At 39.9% G+C, this 22,299-nt stretch overlaps 1 protein-coding gene across 2 annotated transcripts; it reads left to right on the forward strand.

The window, feature by feature from the left end:
- The first annotated feature begins 327 nt into the window (after nucleotides 1-327).
- Nucleotides 328-20,754, forward strand: LOC140196714 (S-phase kinase-associated protein 1-like). 2 transcript variants are annotated; one of them, XM_072256382.1, is made up of 6 exons: nucleotides 328-933; nucleotides 1,341-1,440; nucleotides 2,528-2,601; nucleotides 3,231-3,374; nucleotides 16,053-16,193; nucleotides 18,642-20,754. In XM_072256382.1, exons 1-6 carry the CDS (start codon nucleotides 904-906, stop codon nucleotides 18,675-18,677), a joined length of 525 nt encoding a protein of 174 aa, XP_072112483.1. In that variant the 5' UTR covers nucleotides 328-903; the 3' UTR covers nucleotides 18,678-20,754. The 2 variants fall into 2 exon arrangements, 1 of the variants encoding a protein (XP_072112483.1); XR_011885786.1 differs by lacking the exons at nucleotides 328-933; nucleotides 1,341-1,440; nucleotides 2,528-2,601; nucleotides 18,642-20,754 and adding an exon at nucleotides 9,501-9,584 and having other exon boundaries at nucleotides 3,117-3,374; nucleotides 16,053-16,133.
- The last annotated feature ends 1,545 nt before the right edge of the window (nucleotides 20,755-22,299 follow it).

Raw genomic sequence — 22,299 nt, forward strand, 5'->3', positions numbered from 1 at the left:
TACCTCTTACCCATCCTCTGGGTCCCCCCCCCCCCCCCCCGTCTTTCTTCCCGGACCTCCTGTCCCATGTTCCTCTCGTATCCCCTTTTGCCTATCACCTGTCCAGCTCTTGGCTCCATCCCTCCCCCTCCTGTCTTCTCCTATCATTTTGGATCTCCCCCTCCCCCTCCAACTTTCAAATTCCTTACTCACTCTTCCTTCAGTTAGTCCTGACGAAGGGTCTTGGCCTGAAACGTCAACTGCACCTCTTCCTACAGATGCTGCCTGGCCTGGTGCATTCACCAGCAACTTTGATGTGTGTTGCTTGAATTTCCAGCATCTGCAGAATTCCTGTTGTGTAGGTTTTGAATCAGGTTTATCATCACTAACGTCATGAAATTTGATGTTTTGTGGCGGCAGTACATAAAAATTACTTCAAGCTACAATAAAAATATAACGTATAAATAGTGCAAAAAGTGAGGTAGTGTTCATGATCCGTTCAAAAAGCTGAGGGGGGAGAGGAAGAAGCTGTTCCTAAAACGTTGAGTGTGTGTCTTCAGGCTCAAGTACCTTTGTGTTGTTGATGGTAGCAATGAGAAGAGGGCATGTCTTGAATGATGAATATTGAAGATGTCCTTCCTGGTGGGGAGCCTGATGCCGGTAATGGAGCTGACTGAGTTTACAATCCTTTGCAGCTTTTTTGATGCTGTGCAGTGGCCCCTCCATGTTAGATGGTGGTGCAGTCAGTCAGAATGCTCTCCATGGTACACCTGTAGAAATTTGCTAAAGTCCTTGGTGACATACCAATCTCCTCACTCCTAAGAACTATACCTGCTGGCGTGTTTTCTTTATAATTACATCAATATATTGGGCCCAGGATAGATCTTCAGAGATGTTGCCATCCAGGAATTTGAAGCTGATGTTATGGATGATCCATTTTTTGCAGGTGTGAAGGTGTGCATTTCTTCATTTCTGTCTGGATGCTTTTTAATTTACTCTTGCCTCCTTTGTAAACATCCATGTAAATCCAATAAGGTCATTTGAAGATGTAAGAATACTTGAAGGAAAGGGAAACTGCTGGGAGTGGTATAGAGCTAAAATAAGTACCTGAGAACCAGTGAGATTGGATCCTGAAGCTATGGCTTAATGATCTGAAGTCTGACAATTGGTTGATCAGGGGTTTGAAGTGAAATGCTAATTGAAGCTTGGGATAGCAAATCTCCGAACAGAAAGATGAATGGTAATGGATAATATGTCTGCTACCAAGGTGATAAGAACATAGTGCTTGGAAGTTTGTGTGGGCAATCTGAGATCATGATGTGAAGTTTCAGTTGTTACTACTTTCCTTCTCTCTCCTTTAGAGAATGCCGGCCATTAAGCTGCGGAGTTCGGATGGAGAGAGATTTGAGGTTGATGTAGAAATAGCAAAACAATCCATCACTATAAAGACTATGTTGGAAGGTATGTCTAAACAAGGGCTCAGATGACTGATATTTTAAAATGCTCTGCAGACAGTTAATGTATTGTCATGGCAAAATTTGGTTGAAGTCTTGGCTGTTTAAACATTGCTCCTTTCATGCAGTACATGTTGAGAGGTGATTGCATAATTCACCTTGTTTTTCTCATTTTAATCTGGAATTTGAATCAATATTTGTCCTTTTCATTAATGGAAACATTCAGGGCTGCAATTGAACTTTGGAATAACAGAGTTTCTTCTCGAGGCCTTCCCAATGATTTTAAGATGCATATGAGTCAGCAAATCTCGCACAGCTTGGTTTTATGTCTGAAGTCAATCCACTGTCCAGCTTTGGGTGCTTTCCCACACATGCACACTTCATCAGATCAATGGTAACTAGTTTTCCTGGACTTCATTCATAAGCAGAGTACCAGGAAGTGTTGAATTTAGTTTATTTTCTGGTTTAATCTGCAAACAGCTGGTGTTTTAATAATAATTCTGATTTTAAATGTCTGTACCTAAAAGCACAGGTTTCACTGGTTGACTTTATTTCTGTTTGCACTATTTTAGTGTTACCCAATGCTAAACTTTCTGCATAATTGACAGAATGTGCTTGCTGAAACAATGGTGAATGCAGCAGGGGATAAACTGGCTGCAATACCAATGCGGGATGCTATTGATAGACGTGGCAGTGATCCAGTGATGCTAACATGACTGCAGTAAATCAGCTGGCAACAACTTGACTGTAATAGGTGTCTTTGTGTTTTTTTTTAATAGTAGGGAATGGTTGCTATCATAAAACTGTACCTTTTTTTGAACTCTTGAGAGAATTGATAGAAAATCTAACCTGAAGAAAGGTTATTTTAATGTGGACAATTCACATGTTGTAAAAATCTGGAAAGGCATAGGAGTGGACACTGATGTTATTCAGTAGTTCTAGTAGCATCAGAGCCATTCTAGTGAAAGACCTGTTGCCTGAATCACAAATCTTTTCATTCTGGTGATAATGATTTTTTTTTCTTTCATTATGAAATTCAGCCTGGTTAGAACTATATTAGTGAGTTTAACATTTGCTTTACTCCCAGATCCCAGATCTGGGAATGGATGATGAAGGTGATGATGAGCCAGTTCCTCTACCAAATGTGAATGCTGCAATTCTGAAAAAGGTAGGATGCCAAAATATATTCAGTGGTTATCTTTCAATAGGGGCAATGACTCTGTTGTAGAGTTCCTGGTTAACTTCATCAAACCACTCAAAGTCAAATAAATTTGTGTCAATCTCAGCTCGATTGTACATTCAAACCCCACTCCAGAGATTTTAATACCCAATTTTGGTTGTTTCTTCAGACTGTAATTTTGTGAACTTGCTGCAATGTTGAAGATGCACAACAGGTAAACAGGGCACTCTTCTCCCCCAGAGGAGCTATTCCTTGTATCTATTTTAAATAGCATCTAGATCAGTGATGTTTATTATATCAGTGTATCCAGTACCTATCTGTGTGCAATAGGTTTCCTTCATTAGAACAGTGACTAAATTTCAAAAAGTAATTAACTGTAATGACTTTATAAGATGGTGAAAATTGCTGAAAAATGCAAAATATTCTTTTGTAAATCTTGTTTTTTTCTCTAGTGAATTCTGAGTGGTTAAAATAGGGTTTAAAAATTGTCCTTATTTTCTAGGGCTCTTGAATAAACAATTATCCAGTTGGCTACCCTGTTCTGTGGGCTATGTTCCACAGTGTTGACCTGCGGTGTACGTGGACTGGTAAACATGCAAAGTCGTTTATACACCCAGGTGATCCAGTGGTGTGCACATCACCGGGATGATCCTCCACCACTAGAAGAGGATGAAAACAAAGAGAAGAGAACTGATGACATACCTGTGTGGGATCAGGAGTTTCTGAAAGTTGACCAGGGTACTCTCTTTGAATTAATTCTGGTTAGTAATATAGCATCCTTGTGGTTTTAAACAACTGCTGGAAGCTTTGCATTGTGACTGTAATGTGTCATAACTGAATGTCTCTCTTTCAATATTTTTATTAGTTTCTACATAAAGGAATACAGAGTACAAGAAGAAATATATTATAAATCAAAAAAAAGATAAAATAATACCAAGTACATTATATTAGAATCACACTTGCAATCACATCACCCTATATTCATGTAAATTAAATTAAATTTAATTAAAGCATGACATAACATCACATAGCCATTGAGCGTGGGTAGGCGGAACGACATCCTTCCATTTAAACAAGATTGCCCTCCTAGCTATAAGAGAAGTAAACGCCAAAATGTACAAATCAGATGTCTCCAAAATAATATATTTTCCTCCAACAATACCGAATAGGGCGGTCAAAGGGTTAGACTTAAAAGTTACCTTAAAAAGTACCGAGAAAGTTTGAAATACTTCCAGTATTTTTCAAGACTCGGGCAAGTCCAAAACATGTGAATTAATGAAGCTTCTCCATTGTTACATCTATCACAAAAGGGAGATATAGCTGAATAAAAACGAGGTAGCTTATCCTTAGTCATATGAGCCCTATGGACCCCTTTAAATTGTAGGAGGGAGTGGCGGGCACATAATGAAAAAGTGAATTTAAAAATTTCATTCCAAGTTTCCTCAGAAATTGAAGTCTGTAAATCTTGTTCCCAGAGATTTTTAATTTTGTCTAAAGGAGCATTTCTCATTCCCAACAAACAGCGGTCCCCAACCACCAGACCGCGGACTGGTACCAGGCTGCAAGGCATGTGCTACTGGGCCAAGAGGAAACAATATCAGTCAGCTGCACCTTTCCTCATTCCCTGTCACGCACTGTTGAACTTGAACATAGGACTGGCAACTGTCCCATATTGCCGGGACATCCTGTATATTGGGCTAAATTTGTTTGTCCCATACGGGACCGCCCTTGTCCTGTATTTCCTCCGCTATGGTAGAGCGTTCCTCTGAAACCTTTCGTGCCGAAATGGCGTGAAGCGAAGAAGCAATTACCATTAATTTATATGGGAAAAATTTTTGAGTGTTCCCAGACCCAAAAAAATAACCTAACAAATCATACCAAATTATGTATAAAACCTAAAATAACACTAGCATATAGGAAAAGCAGGAATGATATGATAAATACACAGCCTATATAAAGTAGAAATAATCTATGTACAGTGTAGTTGGGAAGATTAAGTCAAAACTGATTTGTGGGAAAAAAATTGGCACGTACGCGCTTGCGCACACAGGTGCCCGCCGCAAGGCTTCATGGTCATGGTAGTCTTTCTTGGGGTAGACACTGTCCCGTATTTGACTGTTACTTTTGTCCCTTATTTGGGAGTGAGAAAGTTGGCAACCCTAACTGTAAAAGACATGTTGAGTTCAGTTTAATCCTACTTGAACGCCCCCCTCCCCCCCCCCCCCCCCCCCCCCCGGGTCGGCCGGTCTGCAAGAATATTCTCAATATTAAACTGGTTCGTGGTGCAAAAAAGGTTGGGGACCCCTACCCAACAACATACCGTAAATATTGGAATTGGATATTGAGCCATTATGAAAGGGTTTCACAATGCAGAATACTAACTGGAAAGGGTTTCAAATTAGAAATTACATCTAATAAGTCCTTATCAGGACTATTAGGAAATGTGTGTAATTGAGAACACAGGAAGTCTCTAATTTGTAGACATCGGAAAAAGTGGGTTTTTGATAAGTCTCTTCAAACGAACAAACAAATCCTGGAAACATTTAGTACCCAATCTTTCCCATTCTGTAAAAACTGGATCGGTCATAGAGGGTTTAAAAAAATAATTAGAAAAAATGGGACTTGAAAGAGAAAATCTCATTAAACCAAAATATTTTCTAAATTGTACCCAGATCCTCAAAGTATGTTTAACTACCAAATTGTCAGTTAATTTACTTAAAGATAAAGGAAGTGAGAATCCAAGAAGAGAGATTATAGAAAATTTATTAACAGAGTTAGCTTCTAAAGAAACCCATACCAGACAGTCCTCACGGTTAATATAATATGACCAAAACGTAAGATTTGGTATGCTGGCTGCCCTAAACCTAAAACTTGGTAAAGCTAAACCTCCATTCTTTTTAGCTTTTCGAAGGTGAGCTTTATTTAGTCGAGAATGTTTATTTTTCCATATATAAGAAGATATAATAGAGTCAAGAGAGTCAAAAAAGGATTTAGGAATAAAAACGGGTAAGGCCTGAAAAAGGTATATAAATTTGGGTAAAATATTCATCCTAATGGAGTTAATTCGGCCAATCAACGATAACGAAAGGGGCGACCAGTTTGATAGTGCCCTTTTTGCATAATTCAGAAGGATAAGAAAATTTTCTTTAAGTAGGTGTTTATAATTCTTAGTAATTGTTACACCCAAATAGGTAAATTGATTTCTTACAATTTTAAAAGGAAGGTTAGTATTAATTGATACCAAATTATTCACAGGAAAAGGTTTACTCTTATGTAAATTCAGTTTATATCCTGAAAACTGGCTAAAGCAAGAAAGTAAAGAAAGCACAGGAGGTAAAGAAGTCTCAACATTAGAAATAAAAAGCAATAAGTCATCAGCGTAAAGCGAAACTTTATGGATAGTAGCTCTCCTTAAAATACCAATAATATCATTAGATTCTCAAACAGCAATGGCGAAGAGTTCTAAGGCCAGATCAAGGAGCAAAGGCTCAAAGGACAACCTTGTCTGGTTTCATGTTGAAGTTTAAAAGGTTTGGAATTCTGAAAATTAGTAAGAATCTGAGCAGAGGGAGATAAATAAAGTAATCTAATCCATTGAATAAAATTGGGACCAAAATTAAATTTGTCTAAGATTTTAAATAAATAATTCCATTCAACCCGATCGAAAGCCTTCTCAGCGTCTAAAGATATCACACATTCCGATATCTCCTTAGAAGGAGAATAAGTAACATTTAATAAATGATGAATATTAAAGTGGGAATATCAATTTTTAATAAGTCCAGTCTGATCATCAGAAATGATAGATGTTAAAATATTTTCAGTCCTACGGGCCAAAACTTCAGAAAGAATAGTATCAACATTAAGTAAGGAAATTGGTCTGTATGAAGAGCATTCAGTTGGGTTCTTATTCTTTTTAAGGATAAGTGAAATAGAAGCTTCATAGGAAGATTGTGGCAACCTACCCAACTGAAAGGAATCCGAAAGAACTGAACATAAATGAGGTATAAGCAGTAAGGAAAACGCCTTATAAATTTCTGCAGAAAATCCATCAGGACCGAGATCCTTCCCCGAGTGCAATGAACATACAGCCTCGGCAGGTTCCTCATAAGAAATAGGTTGATCCAACTGTTTACGGTTATCAACAGAAAGTGTAGGAATGTTTAATTGGTCTAAAAAATTATTCATAGTAGTATTATCTTTAAGAGGGTCAGAACTATAAAGTTTAGAATAGAATTTTCTAAAGATATCATTTATTTCTGAATGGTCAGTTGTCCTATCACCATTAGCTTTACAAATTTCTTTAATTTGCCGTTTAGCTATAAAGACTTGTAATTGGTTAGCCAGTAATTTACCTGTTTTGCCTCCATGAATATAAAATTGACTTTTATCTTTTAGGAGTTGAGTTTCAATTGGATAAGTTAAAAGAAGATCATATTTAGTTTGAATTTCAATACCCCTTTTATATAAAGCAGGATCTGAAGCCAAGGCATACTTTTGGTCTAATTGTTTCAACTGATAGCTAACTCAATTCTCTCTTTATTAGCTTTTTTCTTGACACTTGCAGTATATGAAATAATTTGTCCTCTAATATAGGCCTTAAAAGCATCCCATATAATAAGACTAGAAGTCTCTTCCGGTGTATTCTCTTCAAAAAAGAGAATAATTTGTCTCTCTAGAAACTTTAAAAAATCCTTATCAGATAGCAAAATTAGATTAAAGCACCAAGATCTGTTTGTATGAGGAAGACCAGGGAGACTTAAAGATAAAAGCACAGGGATGTAATATGAGACAGCAATCTCTTTATAATTCACAGGATTGAACTAATGGAATCATTTGGCTGTCAATAAAAAAAATCAATCTTTTTTTAAATTTCTTTTAAATTTTTAAATTTCTTTTTTTAACATTTAAGAATAAATTGGACAGATACATGGATGGGAGGTGTATGGAGGGATATGGTCCGTGTGCAGGTCAGTGGGACTAGGCAGAAAATGGTTCGGCACAGCCAAGAAGGGCCAAGAGGCCTGTTTCTGTGCTGTAGTTTTTCTAAGGTTTCTAATCCTGGAATACGTGTGGTGGACATGAGAAAAAAACGAATACTCCCTGTCTAGTGGATGTAAGAAATGCCATACATCAACAATACCACATTTCATTAGAAAAGACTGAATAAACAAAGCTGATTTATTAAGTGTTGCTGGTTTTAAAGATGACTGATCTAAAGCTGGATCTAACCAGCAATTAAAGTCTCCTCCCATCACCAATGAGTAAAGGCTCAATCTGGCAAAAACGAAAAAAAGAACGCTTAAAGAATCCTGGGGCATCAATATTCAGGGTGTACAGATTAGCAAATACCATTAACTTACCTAATTTTCCTGACACTATGACAAAATGCCCATTGGTATCAGACACTACTTTATATGTTGGACAAAGGGAACTATATTATCTATAAAGATCGAAACTCCCCTAGACTTAACCTAAAAACAGGGATAAAAATGTAGTCCTCTCCATCTGCTGAGAAGGCGTAAATTGTCACCATTACATACGTGAGTTTCTTGTAGAAAAATAATTGGAACCTTAAGTTTTTTAATATATGCAAAAATCTTATCCATTTCACAGGGTGATTTAATCCTTTCACGTTAAGACTAAGTAAATTCGTTTGATCCATTTTTAATACTATTTAATAGAAAGGTTAAAGTAATAACCACTGGAATGTATATTAAAACCAAACAATTTACCTTGAAATGTGGTAACCAAGCAACAGATTTGGCTAAAAATCCAAAACAGCTTCCAGAAAAAAAAAACTTCTCCCCACCCTCCCAAAGTCAGAAAGCCAGCCAAAAGAAAGCTGACAGCTAAATCTAATGGCGTCACCCTCCCCAAAAAACCTACTGGTTTAGCTCCAAATTAGTTTCAAGGTTAACTGCATTCCAACCTAGACAAAACAGTAGTCAAGGGAAAAAAACTTAACCCTCATAAGAAGAACACATATAGTTTAATTATTACAGTTTCAAAATGATAAAATGAAAACTAAGCCTTTTTGACAGAAAAAAACAAGAAAAATAAGTACAGTATAAAATAATAAAAAACCTATCAAAATTCAAAGCATATGAACGCACAAGATATTAACTCATTAAAATCTTCTCTTTAAAGTTTCAAAAGGATAGTTAGCTACAAAGGTTTACCAAAAGTAAAAGAAGCAATTATTCATGTAGAAAGATACTGAACAGTTAATCTTCTGATTTTGAGAATTTCTGAGCTTCTACGCTCGAATGGAACCATTCCTTAGAGATCCTTCAGTATAATTCTGAGCTGAGCAGGATAATGAAGAGAAGGTTTGAAACCTTTGTTAAAAAGTTCCGACATAACATTTTTGAACAGCACGCTCATTCATGACCTCGGGTGAAAAATCCTCGATTCTTGATCTTCTGACCAGATTAGTCAATCACTCCTCTTTGACGGGATTTACGAATTAAGCGATCTTTCGTCTGAAATTCATGAAAGCAGATTATTGCAGATCTGGGTCTTGCTCCTGGAGGTGGTCTAGACACAAATGATCTATGAGCTCGATCAATCATAGGTAAAGATGGAAAGATTTTAGGAAATAATTTTGCCGAAAAGCTTGCAAAGAATTCAGTAGGCTGATCACCTTCTGTTAACTCTTCAAAACCGAGAATTCGTAGATTATTTCTTCTGCTTCTGTTTTCTAAATCGATAATCTTCTGTCTTAATTTTTCATTAGACTTGTATTGTTTTTCACGAAGCTTCTGTAGATCATCCATTTTCACATCCAAAATCGTCAAAAGTTTCTTCATTCTCTTCTATTCGTTTATCGTGTTCAGTTAAGGTTTTTTGAATAGAATCCAATTTTGCATCTATTTGTTTAATTTCAGAGCTGAGTTGTTGGAACTGCTGCTGAAACCCGTCAGAGGATTCTTTTCTGTGTTTTCGAAGCAAGTCCATTATAGCTTCCAAAGGTGGAGGAGGATCTTCTTTTTTAGTACCTTTTGCACCCCTTGTACTCATAGTAAAACAATATCACTTTTAAAAGTAAGGTTTCAAAACAGGTTGGAAGCAGTAAAGTAAGTAAAGTAGGAGCGACTGCAAAAGGCTGTTACTCCTTCAACAACCAGCAGGAGATCTCATAACTGAATGTCTAAATAATTATTGTTTTGCTCTTGTCGATATTTGATATGATGCTTTATATGTAGGCCTCTAATTAATTTGGCCATGGTGCTGTTTCCATGCAGATATGGCCATCATTTCAACAGGATATTATTAATGGCAAGATAGTACATAGCTTCTTGCATTTCATATCGGGTCACACCAAAGGAAGTGAATGGTGGGTGCGGTGCTAATCTTTGTTTTTGGGTGGTATTAAATTGTTTGCAAATCATTAGAATTGCCCTTGAACATTATTTCATCACAATCCTGTAATTTTTGCAGGTCAGGGAAGGTTTGAGATTTGGGTAACTGCTCAATGCACATTTCTTGTGGTCACAGCATATGTGTGGCTAGTTCAGTGAAGTTTTGGCCACAAACCAAATGGGTCAAATTGCTTTTAAGTTGTGTTGTGATCAACTCTTTACTATTTAAGTTGCTGTTAATACTGGGGTAGGTTTACTTGTCTCGTCATAGTTGATCGTTTGTAAATGTGGCGATTTGTATTCTCTGTAGTTGCCTGCTGATAGAACAGTTTTGTTAGATGCATATTTGAGCAATTTGATTTTTCACATTGAATGTGATCAGATACTGGGTAAGGTGGAAGCAATGTTTAGAAGTGTTGTTTTATTGGAAGTTGGATATTATTTGTGGAATAATTGGCTACTGTCATATAGCTGGTTGGAGACATCACGTGCATCAGATTTGTAAAGTAGTCACTTGCTCCTATTATTAATCTAAGCTGGTATATTAGTCCTCCATAGGATGTGACAATTGCTTTGGTTACCTCTGCCTAGTGCCATTTCAGAGGATAACTGAGAGTTGTGCACGGACCCAACCAGATAAAATTGACAGATTCCAAAGGTCGTTAATTAGTTTTTAAGGAGAGATCTGTAGGTTTTATTTTCCATTCTTGGCCAGCATTATTTCTAGTCCTTATTCTCCATCAGAGAGTAGTAGTGAACTGCTGTGTTGTACCCCATAGTCTTTCAGATGAGGGTACTCCCACAGTGTAGGGGAGAGAGTTACAGGATTTTCATCCACCTTTGAAGGAATTGAAATTTCCAAAGTGGTTTGGTGAGACTTGGACAACTTGCATGTGGTGTGGTCATACCTGAAACCCTTGTTCTAGCTTGTTTAAGTTGTAGATTTGGGACACTATTCCCTGCACCAGTGCCTGAAATGTTTTTGTGGTTGTTGGATCAGTCTACCAGACATTGTTTTCGTGCTGCTTGAGTATTTTAGAGCTGTATTTCATCCATGCAAATATTGACCATTCTGTCAGTTATTCCTTGTAGGTGATGGAAAGGCATTGGTGTCAGGAGGTACAGTTGCAAGAAAGAGTTTGTGAACCTAACTTTACAAATGTAGAAAACCTACAGCACAATACAGGCCCTTCGGCCCACAAAGCTGTGCCGAACATATAGTTGCTTTAGAAGTTACCTAGGGTTACCCATAGCCCTCTTATCCAGGAGTCTCTTAAAAGACCCTATTGTATCAGTCTCCACCACCGTCACTGGCAGCCCATTGCACGCACTCACCACTCTGCATTTTTTTTTTTAAAAGTTACCCCTGACTTCTCCTCTGTACCTACTTCCAAGCACCTTAAAACTGTGTCCTCTCGTGTTAGTCATTTTAGCCCTGGGAAAAAGCCTCTGACTATCCTCACGATCAATGCCTCTCATCATCTTACACACTACTATCAGGTCACCTCTCATCCTCTGTCGCACCAAGGAGAAAAGGCAAAGTCTACTCAACCTATTCTCAGAAGGCATGCTCCCCAATCCAGGCAACATCCTTGTAAATCTCCTCTGCACCCTTTCTATAGTTTCCACATCCTTCCTGTAATGAGGTGACCAGAACTGAGCACAGTACTCCAAGTGGGGTCTGACCAGGGTCCTGTATAGCCCACGGTTGATGAAGGCCAATACACCATATGCCTTCTTAACCACACAGTCAACCTGCGCAGCAGCTTTGAGTGTCGGATGGACTCGGACCCCAAGAACCCTCTGATCCTCCACACTGCCAAGAGTCTTACCATTAATGTTATATTCTGCCATCATATTTGACCTACCAAAATGAACCACCTCACACTTATCTGGGTTGAACTCCATCTGCCACTTCTCAGCCTAGTTTTGCATCCTATGGATGTCCCGCTGTAACCTCTGACAGCCCTCCACACTATCCACAACACCCCCAACCTTTGTGTCATCAGCAAATTTACTAACCCATCCCTCCACTTCCTCATCCAGGTCATTTAGAAAAATCACGAAGAGAGGGGGTCCCAGAACAGATCCCTGAGGCACACCACTGGTCACCAACCTCCATGCAGAATATGACCTGTCTACAACCACTCTTTGACTTCTGTGTGCAAGCCAGTTCTGGATCCATAAAGCAAGGTCCCCTTGGATCCCATGCCTCCTTACATTCTCAATAAGCCTTGCATGGGGTACCTTATCAAATGCCTTGCTGAAATCCATATACAGTACATCTATTGCTCTGCCTTCATCAATGTGTTGAGTCACATCCTCAAAAAATTCTATCAGCCTTGTAAGGCACGACGTGCCTTTGACAAAGCCATGCTGACTATTCCTAATCATATTATGCCTCTCCAAATGTTCATAAATCCTGCCTCTCAGGATCTTCTCCATCAGCTTACCAACCACTGAGTAAGACATCACTGGTCTATAATTTCCTGGGCGATCTCTACTCCCTTTCTTGAATAAGCGCAGAACATCTGCAACCCTCCAATCCTCTGGAACCTCTCTGTCCCCATTGATGATGCAAAGATCATTGCCAGAAGCTCAGCGATCTCCTCCCTCGCTTCCCACAGTAGCCTGGGGTATATCTCGTCCCGTCCTGGTGATTTATCCAACTTGATGCTTTCCAAAAGCTCCAGAACATTCTCTTTCTTAATGTCTTAATGCTCAAGTTTGTCAGTCTGCTGTAAGTCATCCCTACAATCACCAAGGTCCTTTTCTGTAGTGAATACTGAAGCAAAGTATTCATTAAGTACCTCTGCTACCACCTCCAGTTCCATACGGTTTTCCACTGTCACACTTGATTGGTCCTATTCTCTCACATCTTATCCTCTTGCTCTTCCCATACTTGTAGAATGCCTTGGGGTTTTCCTTAATCCTGCTCGCCAAGGCCTTCTCATGGCCCCTTCTGGCTCTAAGTTCATTCTTAATCTCCTTCCTGCTAGCCTTATAATTTTCTAGATCTCTACCATTACCTAGTTTTTTTGAACCTTTCGTAAGCTTTTCTTCTTGACTAGATTTTCAACAGTCTTTGTACACCACAGTTCCTGTACCCTACCATCCTTTCCCTGCCTCATTGGAATGTACCTGTGCAGAATGCAACGCAATATCCCCTGAACATTTGCCAAATTTCTGCTGTACATTTCCCTGAGAACGTCTGTTCCCAATTTATGCTTCCAAGTTCCTGCCTGATAGCTTCATATTTCCCCTTATTCCAATTCTCCAATCTTTGTGGTTTCCGTGCCATTGGAATCAGTTGGTTGATTTGTGAAGTATCGTTTTCTTCTTGGAATGCAACATCAAGTACATGTTAAACAAATACACGCACAGGCGTCTTCACTCTGTGGGCCACTTCTTCAGAATGAAGACCATCATCCTCGACCTCAAGGGATAGCAACGTTGACAACTCCAATTAAATGCTTTCTTAACTTGTCTGCTCCTATCCTCTCCAATGCTATAGGAAAGGAGATGGAATTGTGATCACTGTCTCCAAAATATTCTCCCACTGAGAGACCTGACACCTGACCAGGTTCATTTCCCAATACCAGATCAAGTACAGCTTCTCCTCTTATAGGCTTGTCTACATACTGTGTCAGGAAACCTTCCTGAACACACCTAACAAACTCCACCCCATCTAAATCCCTCATTCTTGGGAGATGCCAGTCAATATTGGGGAAATTAAAATCCCCCATCACAACTACCCTGTTATAACTGCACCATTCCAGAATCGGTCTCCCTATCTGCTCCTCAATGTCCCTGTTACTATTGGGTGATCTATTTAACAAAAAACACCCAGTAGAGTTATTGACCCTTTCCTGTTTCTAACTTCTACCCACAAAGACTTAGTAGACAATCCCTCATAAAATGTAGTCTGATTTTCATCTAAGTCACAATAATAAATAAACACAATCTGTCTAAACTAATAACATACGAACAATTGTACTTCCATGACTCTATTGAACATATTGTTTAATCATTCACAGTCCAGGCTGGAGAAAGTGTGTTAACCCTTGTATTTAATAACTGGTAGTGTTGGCGCATGGCCAAGTGGTTAAGGCGTTTGTCTAGTGATTTGAAGGTCACTAGTTCGAGCCTTGGCTGGGGTAGCGTGTTGTGTCCTTGAGCAAGGCACTTAACCACACATTGCTCTGCGACGACACCGGTGCCAAGCTGTATGAGTCCTAATGCCCTTCCCTTGGACAACATCGGTGGCGTGGAGAGGGGAGACTTGCAGCATGGGCAACTGCTGGTCTTCCATACAACCTTGCCCAGGCCTGCGCCCTGGAAACCTTCCAAGGCACAGACCTATGGTCTCATGAGACTAATGGATGCCTATAATAACTGGTAGAACCTCCACCAAACTTTTCCTGTAGCTGCTGATCAGACTTGCACAGTAATGAGGAGGAATTTTAGACCATTCCGCCATACAAAACAGTTTCAGTTGATATTTCTGGGATACCTTGCACAAACAGCCCTCTTCAGGTCATGCCACACCATCTCATTTGGGTTAAGATCTGAACACTGACTTCACCATTCCTAAACATGAATTTTCTTTTTAAATGATTCTTTTGTTGATTTACTCTTTGTCTTTCAGATCATTGTCTTGTTGTGTCATCCAACTTCTAACAAGCTTTAGGTGACGGACCGTTTCCTTACATTCTCCTGTAAAATGACTTGATACCATTTTGAATTAATTGTCCCTCAACGATTGCTAGCTGTCCAGGCCCTGAGGCACTAAGCAGCCTCAACCATGATGCTCCTTCCACCATGTTTCACAGTTGGGATGAAGTTTTGGTGTTGGTGAGCAGTGCCCTTTTATCTCCAGTGTGCATTTCTGCCAGAAAGTTAGACTTTTGTCTCATCTATCCACAGAACATCGTCCCAGAAGTGTTGTGGAAGTGTGGTGGTCTTTTGCAAACTTGAGATGTGCAGCAGTGTTTTTGTTTTTTGGAGAGTAGTGGCTTCTTCTGTAGTGTCCTTCCAGGAACACCGTTCTTGTTCAGTGTTTTTCTTGTAGTGGACACATGAAGAGACTTTAGGAAGTTCTAGAGATTTCTGCAGGTTTTTTGCTGTTACCCTTGGGTTCTTTTTCACCTCCTTCAGCATTGCATGTTGGCATTATCTTTGCAGGATGCCCACTCGTAGGGAGAGTAGCAACAGTACTGAGTTTTCTCCATTTGTAGATAACTTCTCGTACTGTGGATTGATGAACACTTTAGGTTTTTAGAAATGCTTTTGTAGTCTTTCCAGCTTCGTACATCTCTACAATTCTTGTAAGGTCTTCTGGAAGTTGATTTGATTGAGGCACAAGTAGATCTTTCTTGAGAAGAACAGGCTCTATCAGTAACCCGATTGTCTTTGTTTTATGGGCAGGACACATCTACAACCTACACCTCCAAGCTTATCTCCTTGATTAGAAGACTGACTTCAAATAGCTTTTGAGAAGGCTCACGTACTTTTTTGAACTTAGACTCTGATTGTTTAAATGTGTACTCAGTATTGTCAGGAAGTATAATTGTGTGTTATTAGTTTAGGCAGGTTGTGTTTGTCTATTATTGTATCTTAGATGAAGATCAGGCCAGGTTTTATGAGTAATGCAGAAAACCAGGTAATTGCAAAGGGTCTCAAACTTTTTATTGCAACTGTATGCTATTTGTCACAGCTCTTCTTTAGGTGCCATTGAGTTTCTGATGAATCGTGACCACCTAGACATTAATGGTCAGGGACATGGCCTTGTTAATTAAACCTCAAGCTTTGGTTGTTAGACCTTCTTGTCTATACCAGCCTGCTGCCTGGATTTTGATTGCAGCTGCGGTCTGCTTCACTTTTTGAGGAGTTGTTTTTTTTTAGGGATTGAATATGTGAATTCAACAGTTTGTCGTCTTTTCTGAATTTAGTCCAGTGAAACAATCACTGCTGTACCCTGAAAATGTGGGGAATGACCCTTCATGAAGTGCATGGCTGGAATATTTTTTGTTCCACTGTGGAAAAACTTGTTTTAAACAACATTTTTTGTTTCAATAGGCAGCAAACTACCTTGATATCAAGGGACTGCTAGATGTAACTTGCAAAGCTGTAGCCAACATGATAAAAGGAAAACCACCTGAAGAAATTCGCAGAACTTTCAATATCAAGAATGATTTTATCGAGAAAGAGGAAGCACAGGTATTGTCAGCTCAGCTTGAAGGATTGTTCTTGAATTATTTTTTTGTTGTGGCTGGTTTAGGGTGGCTTGAAGGAAGTATCCCTTTCTCCTCTTCTCTAAGCATTGTCTGAAATGCATACTAGGGCCTATGGCGCTGTAGTGAGCAACTCCTGGCTATGGTTTGAATCCAGGCTGGACAAGTCCAAAGCAACATAAAGTTGTGAGTTATGCAGCACAGAAACATGCTGATGACTCGATGCTTCCCTAACAACCAAATTGCCTACCTGAGCTAGTCCCATCTCCTCATGTTTGGCTCATATCAAAGTAACTATTTAAATATTGTAGTTGTACTCCCTTTACCACTTCCTCTGGCAGCTTGTTACCCACTGCCCTCTGGGCTCCTCACTTCCTTAAACCTGTGCCTTCAGTTTTAGACTTCCCTATCTGTTGGGTTGGTGGTGTGGGGAAGAATAATTATTCATGCTACATATGCCCCTCATAACTTTATATTCCTCCAAGGTTGCCCCTCAGCTTTGTGACCCGGGGCAATGGCCCCAGCCTGTCTGTATCTCCTTGTAACTCAAGTGTCCCAGTTCTGCTAGTAGAGTGGAGTCCATGGAGCAAAGCTGATTAAATAATTTATTTCAAGCCACTGATGGGGTGGTTTTCTCTGTGTTAGAGAGCACATGAGACTTGGTGTAACTAGCTCCTACAAATTATTCAGATATTCAGGGACAACTTTTATTTGTAGACTTTTTTGACATTGTGTAGAGCAAAATGTTCATCTTATGGCTGCACTGCATTTTATTTCAATTAACTAGCAATTAATATTTGCCATTTTGTCGATCTTTGAGGTTTTACTGTTACTACTCCTGTATGTATACCTGTCTTTAAAAATGCTCACTAATATCCAAAATTGTAATAAACAGATGAACCAAATCAGAATCAGATTATCACTTAATAGTATGTGATTTTTTATATATCAGCTGTACAAAATTACTAATAAATTCCAAAAATAGTACAAAAAACAGACATGGTATTCATGGACCATTCAGAAATCTGAATGTAAAGGGTTAGAAGCTATTTCTGAAGTATTGAATGAGTCTTCATTCTCCTTTAGCTCCTCCCTAACAAGAGGGAATGTCCTGGGTCATAGTCCTTGATGATGGATGCTGTCTTTTCGAGGCACGGCCTCTTTTTGTAAGCATAAGGGATTCTTCGGATGAGGGCAATGCAGAGTATCTCACATAATGCTGGGGAAACTCAGCAGGTCAGCATCCCATAGAAAGCAACAAACAGTCAATGTTTCAGCCAAGACCATTCATCAGAACCTGCCTGTTGCTATCTTTGATGGTGGGGAGGGTTGTGCCTATTTTTACATACATGCAACCCTGTAAAAGTATCGGCAGCAATAGCGCACACCTGGAGTCTGCTGTCGCTGTTAACAAATCACTATTGTATTAGTAACTACGTAATATGGTAACTTAAACCAGGTAAATCAAGAGTTAGGTGTTATGCATATATAGGTGTATAGATAAAGTTCCCAAACTCATTTGAGCTCAGGTAGTCAGAGTTGCAGTCTTACGATGGTATGTAAGAAAGTTCAGTTCACTCCACAGAATTGAGGTGAGAGAGAGGTATTTGTAATCCAAATAAACAAGTGTCGTCAATCTTCCTGTTGTCCTGCGAACCCTTCAAGTTAGCCCAAATGTGACTACACTAAGGGTAACATCTTCAAGTGGTAAAACTACCAGCCCAGGCAAGGGTTAAACACACTGGTAGTTCCCACAGGGTCACCCTAACACGCACTGTGACAGCCACTGATCAATCCTCAACCCACCCTCGTGGGCACTCGAAGAGTTAATTCAGTGACTCTTCATCACCAGCTTTTGTATGTCCGCGAGAAAGACAGTTGACCTGAAATCCACACACGCTGAACACCAGCTGTCCATCATGTAGCTCCTCCTCTCTCTCTCTACAGTGACTCAGTCAGCAGTTGAAGACAGCTGCTTTTCGTAACACTGTATTCACCCTCCCCCTCTCTCTCCTTAAAGGTGTAGTCCATAACAAATGAAACTTAAGATCCAATCACACCATGAAGGAGCTGACTCTGCAGCCTCTTGTGATCCTGTGCATTGGAGCTTCTCTACCATGGTATGGAGAAGAGTGTGAGAGATTAGCTTGGAAGATGGCATGGTAGAATAGTGGTTAGCATAACATTTTATAGCGTCAGGGGCCTGGTTTCAATTCCTGCTCCTGTCTGTAAAGTGTTTGTATGTTCTCTGTGTGACCACATGGGTTAGGTTAGGATTAATAAGTTGTGGGTCTGTTACGTTGGTACCAGAAGCCTGATGACATTAGCTGCCCTCGGCTCATCCTCGGACTGTGGTAATGTAAATGACACATTTCCTTTATGTACATGTTCATGGAAGGATGAAGGATGATCTAATTATACTTCTCTTTTTCAGGTACGGAAGGAGAATCAGTGGTGTGAAGAGAAGTGACCCACAGTAGGAATGTACAACTCAGTGAAAAAGCTTTCCTTGCACCATGAATTATATCATTAGCAGCCTGTGATTCCTTTAAGTAGTAATAAATTGAGCTTGCAGTGTGCTCCATGCAACCTATTAGCGAGTAGCACAGTGACTATTTATTACTCCACTCCGACCTCGTTGATCAGTGGAATGTAAGTTGTATAAAACTGGCAGCATGACAGCAATTACTATGTTAATTTGTATTTAAAATTTACTCTTTCAATGACTTTTTTCATGGCTACCTTTTACAAAAAATCCCCAAATGATATTTGAATCAATTTATTGCTGGTTATGGATTTTTGCCTGTGTTTATCACAGCTCATGAAGTGCATCCTCAGGATTGTTGTCACACCAGTGATCTCTTGATGTATTCTATTTCTATCAAAGATGATTTACGTTCCATTCTTTTCCAAACTTTCTACATAACCCACAGTTGGCAGAGAAATGGAGAGGTGTGGTAGAACTGGTTTAAAAAATCAGTGTTGAAAGAATTAATGGGATGTAGAGTTCTTACTGTGATCTGTGAGCATTTTTGGCCAAGAAAACTCCACAAATTGTGCTGCTTCACTCTTTGAATTTCTGAATATTAGTGTCGAACTGGCTTGTTCTTATTGTGCTATGGAGTACAGTTGCTTTGTTTCTTTTGTTTTCAAAAAGAAACCTCATGAAATAACTTGTAGTTTATGTTTCAAAGGAGAGGAGCGCTTAAAATGGCTTGTTGCCCATATGTCTCTGGTATTGCTCTTTTCTCCCAGGAAGATGCTTTTGTGATTATGGGAGTAACAGCACCAGTGATAACAGCTGTGAATGTCCAGAATATTTTTTCAGGGGGAGGTGTCACAGCAAACAAAGAAAATGGTCATACTAGATTTATTGATATAATCAATCCAGGTTCATCTGTTGATAGAGTAATTTAATCTTGAGGAATGTTCACATTATTTATGTACAGCATACGTAGAAGTATTGAGCACATGTATATAGATGGGGTGCCTAAGACTTGCACAGTACTGTATTTGTCAATATGGAGCAGAGATCAAATTTATAAATCTGGTGGGACCAAAGAATGTTGGGAATAGCAAATGTGGAGTGCTGCGGGAGGGAGGGTGGCAGAGGAGTGCCGGGGTGAAGGGTGGTGTGAATGCAGACCTACCCAGCCCTGAGATACAGACTAAGTCATTTGATTCCAAACAATTGGTTTATTTATCATTGCAGGATGTCTCTCTGGTGCTTCCTGCTCCCTCCACTCACCCTTCCCCATTCCCCGGCCATGATTCCCCTCTCCCTGCCCTCTTCCCACTCTCAGTCCATAATAGAGACCCACATCAGAATAGGGTTTATCATCACTCACATTTGTCATGGAATTTTTTTTTTTTTTTTTGCGGCATCAGTATAGTGCAATTCGTAGAATTCTACAATACTGTGCAAAAGTCTTAGGCACCCTAGCTATATATGCCTAAAATTTTTGCACAGTTCTGTATAGCTGAAGAATTCTAAACTAGCATTGTCAATTCTTTCATTGCAAAAAATGGAAGAATTGCAATTCTGAATGCAATTCAGAATCAGCATGTGACCAATGAAGAATAAATGTCACATCAACTAAACTTGAAGCCTTCAGAAACATAAGATTTTAAAAAAGGTAATGGTGTGGAGTTGGGGTCCCTTTGAGGTGATGTGTCTGATACACAGATTTTACATTGCAAACTTAAAATAATTGAAGTGCTAGATTGGAAGCCTCCTTCAAATACAATCACTTTTTTGGTCATTATTCAAGGATGTTCTTTCACTTTTCAGATTTGATAATCATCAATTTAGCTTTACTTCTGGCAGCTGTAGGCCCAAATGCAATGTGGGTCTTTATTAAGTATCTCTAGCTTGAAGCAGAGTTTGGTTTGTGCTATCAACTTGAATTGACAAATTAGTGGCTAATTTTCTGGCTGTCTTGTGTTGAAGCAATGCTATTGCTGGTGGCCACCATTGTGTAGATATTGACCGAATTTATCGACCGTATGAATCCTTAAGATTCTTGCACCTTTTCATTAAAGTTAATTCCACAATACTAAATGCATTGACTCAGATTTTTGTGTAACATGCCTTGCATACATTGATTACCTCAGTATTTCCATTGAAATAATACACCAACTAGGATTGTATTCCCTGAATCAGGGCTAAAGAATACACTACTAAGAATTGATGGACATACAGTATAAGGTGCAAAATCTTTCTGGTAGTTATTGCAGAGTAATGGTACAAGGTTTTAAAAGCCAGAAAACACTTCTGTGGTTAAGGTAGTACAAATAGGAGATTTCAGCAAGAGGCACTTGAAACTGCAGGTCCATGAGCCAGTCCTCATCAGGGATCAGGGGTGGAGAGGGTCAGCAACTTCAGTATCCTCACTTCAGAGGATCTGCCCTGGGCCCAACATGCAAATGCAATTATGAAGAAAGTGTGGCAGTGCCTCTACTTTGAAGTTTATGAAGATTCAGCGTGAATCTAAAAGCTGACAAGCTTCAATAGCTATGTAGTGGAGAGTATATTGACTGGCTGCATCTCAGCCTGGTATGGAAACATCAATGCCCTTGAATGGACAATCTTACAAATAGTGGTACAAAAGCCTAGTCCATAATGGGAAAGCCCTCCCCACCATTGAGCACATCTATTTGGAGTGTTGTTGTAGGAAGGCAGCATCCATCATTGTGAGGTGTAGGCATCACCCAGACCATGCTCCCTTCTCTTTGCCATCACCAAGAAGGTACAGGACTCTCGGGCTCACTCTTCTCTTCGGTTGTCCATCAAAATCCGATGACGACGTCCACTCCTTTAATGGTGAGATCTTTGATGACTATACAGTCCTATCCCAGATCCACAAACTCTATTGCAGGTGGGACATGTATATGTGGTAGTGGTGGCAACCATGGCTGCATTTCTCCTGGCTCTCTTCTGTTGTCTTCTGGTTGTTCTTTCCATCTCCAGAATACGAACCCCGTCCCAACACAGCCATCGCCAAGTGGTACGGTCAGCAGCAACATCCTCCAGGTCCTCGGGTCTGATCTTGCACTTCCTTAAAGCATTCTTCATCTGATCCTTATAGCGCTTCTTCGGCCCTCCAGCTGAGTGTCAACCATGATGTAGCTGGCTGTATAACACTCTGCGGGGTAGCCGACATGGGGGCATCCTTATCACGTGCCCCAGCCACTGCGGCTGAGGCTGGGTGATCATGGCCTCAGTATTCCCGCAGTTGGTCTTTACAAGTATTTCAGTGTGAGGCACCCGCTCACGCCAGGAGTGCTGCAAGGACTTGATGTGACGGCTTGTAGGTTACCCAAGCTTCTCAGTTATAAAGGAGGGTGGTGACACAGACCGCTTGGTATATGGCGACCTTTGTGGAGGGACGAAGGCTCCTGTTCTCAAAGACTCTACGCCGAAATCTCCCAAAGGCAGTAGATGCCTGTTTAATGCGGATTTGGATGTCGTCGTCAATGCCGCTATCCTCAGAGAGAATGCTCCCCAGGTATTCAGTAGCGTATCTAAGGTACGGCAGGTGCCCCGGGCGCCACTGAGCAGTTTCTATTAAAGTCAGACAAGACATCCTCGG

Source organism: Mobula birostris, chromosome 4, assembly GCF_030028105.1.
Source record: "Mobula birostris isolate sMobBir1 chromosome 4, sMobBir1.hap1, whole genome shotgun sequence".
NCBI classification, from domain to species: domain Eukaryota; kingdom Metazoa; phylum Chordata; class Chondrichthyes; order Myliobatiformes; family Myliobatidae; genus Mobula; species Mobula birostris.

Excerpts from the sequence above, each read along its gene's own strand:
- LOC140196714 (XM_072256382.1), top strand. The coding sequence starts at position 904 with ATGGATGATCCATTTTTTGCAGGTGTGAAG. Across the intron at positions 934-1,340 it reads CATTTTTTGCAGGTGTGAAG|AGAATGCCGGCCATTAAGCT; the intron begins GTGTGCATTTCT and ends TCTCTCCTTTAG. Across the intron at positions 1,441-2,527 it reads TATAAAGACTATGTTGGAAG|ATCTGGGAATGGATGATGAA; the intron begins GTATGTCTAAAC and ends CCCAGATCCCAG.